At 60.1% G+C, this 7,956-nt stretch overlaps 1 protein-coding gene across 2 annotated transcripts; it reads right to left on the reverse strand.

Annotated features, from left to right (window-relative positions):
- Nucleotides 1-1,467: 1,467 nt before the first annotated feature.
- DECR2 (2,4-dienoyl-CoA reductase 2) lies at nucleotides 1,468-7,643 on the reverse strand. 2 transcript variants are annotated; one of them, XM_015643425.2, is made up of 9 exons: nucleotides 7,532-7,643; nucleotides 7,387-7,455; nucleotides 6,976-7,027; nucleotides 5,844-5,979; nucleotides 5,406-5,530; nucleotides 4,826-4,919; nucleotides 4,449-4,553; nucleotides 3,325-3,513; nucleotides 1,468-2,446 (listed from the first exon to the last, which is right to left on the reverse strand). In XM_015643425.2, exons 1-9 carry the CDS (start codon nucleotides 7,627-7,629, stop codon nucleotides 2,412-2,414), a joined length of 903 nt encoding a protein of 300 aa, XP_015498911.1. In that variant the 5' UTR covers nucleotides 7,630-7,643; the 3' UTR covers nucleotides 1,468-2,411. The 2 variants fall into 2 exon arrangements, with proteins under 2 accessions (XP_015498911.1, XP_015498912.1); XM_015643426.2 differs by having other exon boundaries at nucleotides 3,296-3,513.
- Nucleotides 7,644-7,956: the final 313 nt, after the last annotated feature.

Genomic DNA, 7,956 nt, shown 5'->3' on the forward strand with positions numbered 1-7,956 from the left:
ACCCCAAATCCCTCTGGGGGAGAACCCTGCAACAGAACCACCCAGCTGCTCCAGGCATGAACTGTGCACCAGAATCCCAAATCCCTTTGGGTATGAACTGTGCACTGGGACACTCAAATCCCTCCGGGGACATGAGCCGTGCTCCAGGACCCCCAGCCCCAGTGGGACAGTGCTGTGCACCGCGATCCCTGAGCTGCTCCAGGGACAAGCTGAGCACAGGGACAGCCCTGGGACCACGGCAATGAGTTAATGAATGCCCGTGCTTAGGGCTCACAGCCTGCAGGCTCAGAGCACCTGCAGCTTCTGCTGGAGCACCGGGATGACCCCGCTAACACACCCCTGAGCTGGCCCAGCGGGTGGAATTACAGCCCCTGGGTATAATTAGCAGCAAACTTGATGAGCAAGAGCATCCCTGGCCCCAGTGGCCCTGCCCGGGCCATGGAGGTGTGTGACACCTCAGGGTCAGCCTGGTTGAGCCATAAGGTCTCAGTTCCCCAGCACACTCAGCCCCGAGAGCCAGAGTTCAGCAGCATCCCCCAGAGAGGATGACACCCCTGCCCAGTCAGTCCAGCACTGGAAAGGATGGAAACCTCCACTCCAAATCCTGTTCCTCATCACAGCCATTCCTAAAGGTGAGCAGGGCAGGAGGGGGCTCCTTTGTCAGTCCCACGGGGGAAGCACAGCTACACGGTGACACCTGCCCAAAGCATTCCCTGCAAAATCCCCTGGGCATTCCCAGGTCCCAGACAGCTCAAGCTGCCAGGGTTCCTGTGTGGATGGGACTGGCAGGGGAACAAGGTGCCTGCAGGGCTGGAGGTGCTGGCCTGATGCTGTGAGTGGCAGCTCTGCAGCCCTGGTTGGGTTCCTACAGATCCAGGCCACGCCAAGGCTCGGCCCAGAGCTCTGTCCTTCCCCTGGTGCTGGAGGCCAAGCTCAGCTCCCTCTTCCTGGGGTGACCACACAGCCAGGACAGCCCTGACAGTGCCCAAGTCATGACTGAACAGTGAAATCCATGGAGCCTCCCAGAACGGGGATGCAGCTGGGCAGAAGGGTCACCTCACATCACACAAATACCTTCTCCAGGAGAAAACATCCTGTAATCCAGGAAAAGGAATGCTGTGGCTGGAGCCAAATCCCAGGAGCCCAGGCAAAGGACACCACCCACATCCCAGCCCAGGCACTGCATCCCCATCCCTCTGCAGGGTGGAATCCCTCACCAAAGCCCCCAACACCTCCCCACCACCTCTGCTGCTGGAACCACATTCCCAGAGCCCCTGGGGCTGAGGAGCTGGCAGGTCCCCAAGCCTCGTGGGCATGGAGCACCACAGAGCTGAGGACTGGAGCCACACAAGGCTCTGGCAGTGGGAGCAGTGGCTCTCCCCCCTTCCTCAGGCCCAGTCTGGACCACTGGGACCAGTCAGCTGGGCAGGGCACCGGTGCTCATGCAGCAGAGAGAGGCATCACTGCTCAGGGGACAAGTTATTTATTTGTGGCCTGCAGGAAGGAGTAAAACATGGCAAGTCTATGATCAAGTAGGAAATACAAATAAGTGGGAGAACAAGCTTCATGGAATTCAGGGTGAGCCTAAAAACTACCAGCAGCAGCAGCAGGAGGGTGCACACGAGCCAGCACCAGGGGCAGGGCTGGCTCCAGCAGTGCCATCCGTGCAGCCCTGATGTGGCTCCTGCAGCCCAGCAGGAGGAAAGCACTGGATTCCAGTTCTAGCCCTTCACTTACCCTCAGCCTGAGTGTCTGGAAGGAGACAGCGTGACACTGGTGTGACAGATGGGTGTGGACAGACCACTGGACACCTGCAGTGCTGCTGGGAGACCCTGCCCTGGGGGATCTGCCCTCACACCACCTCTGCTCCCAGGAGAGGGGCATCCCAGCTGCATCCCAGCTGCATCCTGGGACCACTGTCCCACCCAGGACCCCTTAGGGGACACAGCCACCTCCCCCTGCCAGGGTTTCCCCTCCAAGAGTTGCCAAGGCAGAACTGGGTCTGACCCTGGGCTCACAGCTGCTCCCCCTCCCAAAAAGGAGCTGGGGGTCCTGGGCAGCTCTCAAGCTAAGACAGGGGAGAGGGGAAAAAGAGGATTGGTATCCATGGCTGGCACTGCTTGGAGCTTGGGAAAGCCCACAAGAGCAGCCTGGAGGGAGCAACAAAAGGACAGTGACCATCTCAGCCCCCCACGCTGTCTCTGCAGCCACAGGCACAGCAGCTCAGAAGGCAGCAGTGGCACAGGATGGGGGTGGCAGTGGCACCCAGCACCCCCAGAGCTGTCCCCCAGGCAGACACGGGACTGGCAGTGCCACCACTACCCCCAGTGGCCGAGGAGAGGCTGTGGCTGTTGGCACTGGCTCTGGGAGATGTCCCCCGTGGTGTCCATCTGTCAGCCCCAGGCTGTCCATCAGTGGGGCTGGTTTGCTCCTGCAGCCCAGACATCTGCAAGAGAGGGTGGAGGTGGGGACAGAGCCCTGCTGGGGCCTGCCCAGCTCATGGAGGCTGCCAGGGGGGACACAGGCAGGGAGGAGAGGAAGGCAGGAGACCCCTTCCCCCACCAGGCTGCAGGAATTCATGAAAGGAAGAGGCTCTTGGCATTCTTTGTGCTCAATCCTTCTGCTGGGGCACAGGAAATGGGCAGCAAGTTGCTTTGGGGGAATCTCAAAGGTGTCTGGACGACCATCCAAAAGACACCACGTCACAAGCCAGGCTCAAAGGGAAAATCCAGAAGGTTCTGCTTGTCCCAAGTCATCCCTAGGACTGTCCATGAGGACACTGTACCCACTGCTACTGCAGCCATGCCCCAGGAGAGTCATGGTTAAGAATCATTGTTTAAGTTGGAAAAGCCCTCTAAGACCAACAAATCCAGCTGTTCCCCCAGCACTGCCAAGACCACCACTAAAACATGTCCCCAAGTGCCACATCCACAGAGCTTTCATCCCCCCAGGGATGGTGAATCCACCACTGCCTTGGGCAGCTGTGCCAGTGCCTGGCCACCCTCCCATAAAGAAATGTTCTCTAATATCCAGCCTAAACCTCTCCTGGCACTTGAGGCTGTTTCCCCTTGTCCTGTCCTTGTTCCCTGGGATCAGAGCCCAACTCCCCCTGGCTGTCCCCTCCTGTCAGGAGTTGTGCAGAGCCAGAAGGGCCCCCTGAGCCTCCTTTTCTCCAGGCTGAGCCCCTTTCCCAGCTCCCTCAGCCTCTCCTCACAGGACCTGTGCCCTGTACCCCAGGGGAAAGCAGGGTTTCCCTGAGCCCTGCTCCAATCCCACGAGTGGGAAATGCAGTCACCTAGAGTTTAGCAGAGGAGGAGGCAATACCCAGCAAGGCAGAGAAGCTGTTGGGGGAGGTGAGCCAGCTCCCACCATCCACGACCAGGGTGGTGCCGGTGACGTAGGACGAGAGGGGGCTGGCCAGGTACAGCGTGCTGTGCGCGATCTCCGTCTTGTTCCCCGCGCGCTGCAGCGGGATCACGGAGAACTGGTTGGATTTCTCAGCAAATTTCCCACCTAAAAGGAGCAGGAAAGAGTCAGTTTGGACCATGGGAGGACTGTCCACCACCATGGCTGGCCAGGCACTGCAGCACTGCCCAAAGGACTGGCTGAGTGCTCCAGGGAACTGGGATGAGATCCTGGCACAGCCCTGGGATAAAACCCCAGGAAGATTTAAAGGAGGGGACCTCAAGCCTAGCAGGGATTTTGTACTGACATAGTGAGCTCAAGACAGGACCTCAGAGAACTGTAGAATCATGGAATTGTGGAATGGTTGGGGCTGGGAGTGATCTCTCCTTCTCCTCCCCTCCCACTATCCCAGGCTGCTCCAAGCCCCATCCAGCCTGGCCTTGGACACTTCCAGGGATCCAGGGGCAGCCACAGCTTCTCTGGGCACCCTGTGCCAGGGCCTGCCCACCCTGCCAGGGAACAATTCCTTCCCAATATCCCATCCATCCCTGCCCTCTGGCAGTGGAAGCCATTCCCTGTGTCCTGTCCCTCCATCCCTTGTCCCAAGTCCCTCTGCAGTTCTCCTGGAGCCCCTTTAGGCTCTGGAAGGGGCTCTGAGGTCTCTGTGGCTCCAGAGCAGAGGGCTCCAGCCCTTGGAGCATTTCCATGGCCTCTGGACCACTCTATGAGCTCCAGGTCTCTCCCATCCTCTGGGGCTGCACCAGCACTCTGCTGATGGGCTACAAGAGCAAATCACTCAGGCAGTGCTGAGTTTTGTGGGAGCACATTCCATCATGGCATCAGAGAGCCCAAACTGCTGCCAAACCAGTGCCCTGGAAGGTGCCAAGGATGTGGGAAGGGCTGCTCCCACAGAGCTGTGCCAGCCAAGCCACAGCACAGCCATGCCCCCACAAGCTGTGTGGCACTGGGGGTCCCTCCCTGTCCCCTCCCAGAGAATGCCAGCAGGGCAGTGCCACGGCAGGGCACAGCCCAGGCTGCCTCACCCAGGCGCCGGAAGCCCTCGGTGCCCGAGATGGGGCCGGGGGCCAGGCTGTTCACACGGATGTTGTTGGGTCCCCACTCCACAGCGAGGTGACGGGTCATGGCATCTGGGGAGGGATTGCAACAGCACTGAGAAACAGGGAGCACAGCCATTCCAGCAACTTCTTTTCAGGCAGAAAAAACAGCCACAGAAGAGTCTGGCTGAGACCTGAGGGCCCTGGAGGTGCGAAGAGCCTCATCCCAAACCCAAGCATGCAGTAACCACACCGATTCATGCTCGTCCCTCCCCAAGGCACCTTCCCATCCCAGCAGTTAGGAAGAACTGGCTTCTCTCCCAGGCCCACGTGGCTCAGAGCCCCAGCAGGGTGTGTTGAGGTACCTATGGCAGCCTTGGCAGCCCCAGCGTGCACCTGCAGGGCCTGCCCTCGGTAGCTCAGGGTCGCCGTGATGTTAACGATGACCCCACCGTGGTCCTGGGGAAGGAAAGGAGATGTGGAGTTAGACAGGGAGCAGCACAAAGGGTCACAGAGGGCTCTGAGGGACAGGAGAGCTGGGATCAGAGGGACAGGCACCCACAGGCACTGCCAAGCCATCACTGGGGCAGCTGTACCCACTGAATCTCAGAGAGGGGGCAGCCAGAGAGGCTCTGCTGGAGATGTGGGACATGCAGGGTAGGAGGAAAGGCCGAAGGAAAGTGGCAGAGCTGGAAAAGGAGCAGGAGATCACAGCTTCTGCAGGTGGCAGAGCATAGAAAGGTGCTGCAACACACAGAGCCCCAGGGCAAGGGACAGGAAGATCCCCAGTTCAGGGCTGGGATCCCTGGCAAGAAACAGAGTGGATCTGTGCAGGGAGGCTCTGGGTCCTTGCACTCCCCTGATTTCCCCAGGAGCACAATGTGGTTTGACACTACCCCCACCTATCAGAGCCTCCTCAGAGTCCCCTGGCTTCGTACCCCTTACCCGGAAATATTTCTCAAAGAGGACTTTGGAGGTGTTGAAGGTGCCCATGGTGTCGATGTCTATCACTGTCTTGAAGGCGTTGAAGGACAGGGCACTGGCTGGGCACAGGAAGTTCCCCGCAGCACCTGAAGCACAGGGACAGGCAGGACAGGGCTGGCAGAGATGTCAGGGCCTTTGTGTGCCAGGAAGGGTGAGGGATAATGTCTGCAGGCTGGAGAGCACGTGGAGACAGCCCTGCTAAGGGATAAACTGGTGGCTCTGGATGCCCAGCAGCACAGCCAGCACGAGGGGAGCAGGGATGATCCACAGCCAGACAAACAGGGATGGCCATGTACCACACCCAGATCCCTGCTTTGTCTGTGCTCCCAGGGATGCTTCTGCAGGAAAACACTGCCCAGCAGTGAGCCCAATCTCTCCTCCTGCCCTCTCCATCCTCACCATTAATGAGGATGTCAATCCTCTTAAACTCCTTCAGCGCCTCATCCACCGCTGCCACGATGGTCTGAGGCTGCCGGACATCGATGGACAGGGGCAGGCACTGCTGCCCTGTGGCTGCCACCAGCTTTTTCGAAGCCTGAAAGAACAAAAAGAGACTTGAGAGAACCTGGCTGCACCCTGCTAGCCCTGGAGTAGCCAGAGAAAGTCCTACATGTTGTATCCCAGCCACACTGGTTACTGGGCTGGCCACAACTGGCTAAGCCCAGTTACCTGCATGGGCTGCTACAGACACAGCACATCCCAGGCAACAGCTCTGCAGGGCAAGTACAAAGGCTGGAGACCAGAAAGGCATTTTTGGCATGAGCCCAGGCATAATTGCCCTTTAGATCCCAAAAGTCAGTGGGCAAAAGGGCAAAGACTGCAGCCAGGTGTCAGGCTGTGAGATGGACCAGCTCTGCAGCCCAGGGTTTGTCACAAGCCATCCCTATGGCTCATTAAGAGAAAGATTTTCCCCAGAAAATTAAGCACAGGGGACACACAAGCTCAGCAGGAACTCCACACAACAGCCAAAACTGCTCCAACTTCTGTTTTGGGCTCTGTGAGAGGTTTTGAGCCCCAGCAAAACACGGGTGCACGAGCAGCTGTAGTCCTGGACTGCAGATTCTGTGGCCCCAGAAGACTCTGGCCCCTGAGGATTAAAAACCTGCTGAGCTTTGCAGCTTCTTCTGGCACGTGAGCATGAGGGAGTGGAAAATGACAGCCAACCACACCTGCACCCTCCCCTCTGCCCCAAAACACAGGGGCACTTGTGCAACCCACCTCGAGCCACCAGCCCCTGGGGTCTGCTCCTACTCCACACAGGTTTCAGTCCAACCTTGGCCTCTGCCCTGCTGACAAACCTCCCCCACAGCTCACTTCTGTCTCTCTCCCCCACAAAAAGCCATCATGATGGTGCAACAGCCCCTGCAAAGCAGGTTCCAGCTTAACCGAGCTGTGCTGGAGGTGCCCAGGGCTGGGAAGCACTGGGAAGCCATTCCTCCTTCCTGCACCATTCCCAGGGCTCCCGGTTCCAGCGGGACACAGCAGAAGGGTTTCCGGGGCTGGCAGCTCTCCCGCTGGAGGCCGGGCTCACCTCAGACACTCTCTGCAGGTTCCTGCTGGCAATGACGGTCCGGCAGCCGTGCCTGCAGGGAAGGGGCAGGTGAGAAGGGCCGGGCTCCTCACCAGCACCTCGGGATCACCAGGAGTTCGGGTGTTCCTTGCAGGGATCGCTGCTGCTCCAGGCCCGCGGGCTGCGGACGGGGAGAGCCAGAGCCGAGCCCCCGGAGCCTCCGTGAGGGCTCTGCCGCCCTCGGCTTCTCCTCGCGGCTCTTCCCGGCTCTGGTACCGCGGCGGGGAAAGGGATGGGACGGTGGGAAAGAGAAGAGAAAGGGGGTGAAGAGAAAGAAGGGAAGAGTGGGGAAAGAGAAGAAGGGAACAGGGGAAAGAAGAAGGGAAGGAGGGAGAGAAGGAAGGGGCCGTCCCACCGCAGGGGCTCCCGCACCTCATGAAGATCTCGGCGATGCGGAAGCCGATGCCGGAGCCGCCGCCGGTGATGAAGGCCACCTGGCCCCTGTGGGACAGAGGCACGGTCAGAGCCGGGCCCGGGGAGGCGGCCCCGGCGGGTCCCCCGGAGCGCCGGGACTCACGCGAGCAGGTCGGGGCTGAGCAGGTGCCGGTACTGGGGCAGACACTCGTCCCCGTCCTCGTCCGGGGGCACCGGCGCGGCCATGGCGGCCTCGGCCATGGCGGGGGCGGGCGCTGCTCACTGCGCATGCGCGGGCGCCGCCGCCGTTGCCGGGCAACGGGGCCGCTCCGGGACACAGCGACCCCTGGCGGCCGCAGCGGAAACTGCAGCGCCCGGGGCCGGCCCCGGGCTCCCAGCGATATCTCGGTGATATCCCGGTGTATTCCAGTGTATCCCAGTGTTCCCAGTGTATCCCGGTGATATCCCGGTGTGTTCCGGTGTGTCCCGGTGTATCCCAGTGCTCCCAATGTATCCCGGCGATATCCCGGTGTATTCCGGTGTGTCCCAGTGCTCCCAGTGTATCCCGGCGATATCCCGGTGTATTCC

This window comes from Parus major, chromosome 14 (assembly GCF_001522545.3).
Source record: "Parus major isolate Abel chromosome 14, Parus_major1.1, whole genome shotgun sequence".
NCBI classification, from domain to species: Eukaryota; Metazoa; Chordata; class Aves; order Passeriformes; family Paridae; genus Parus; species Parus major.

What these genes read in the sequence shown, in the direction of transcription:
- DECR2 (XM_015643425.2), bottom strand. Translation starts at nt 7,629, where the DNA reads ATGGCCGAGGCCGCCATGGCCGCGCCGGTGCCCCCGGACGAGGACGGG. An exon ending in ATCGCCGAGATCTTCATGAG is followed by an intron (nt 7,028 to 7,386) that starts GTGCGGGAGCCC and finishes CCTTCCCTGCAG; the next exon opens with GCACGGCTGCCGGACCGTCA. An exon ending in GATTGACATCCTCATTAATG is followed by an intron (nt 5,531 to 5,843) that starts GTGAGGATGGAG and finishes CCTGTGCTTCAG; the next exon opens with GTGCTGCGGGGAACTTCCTG.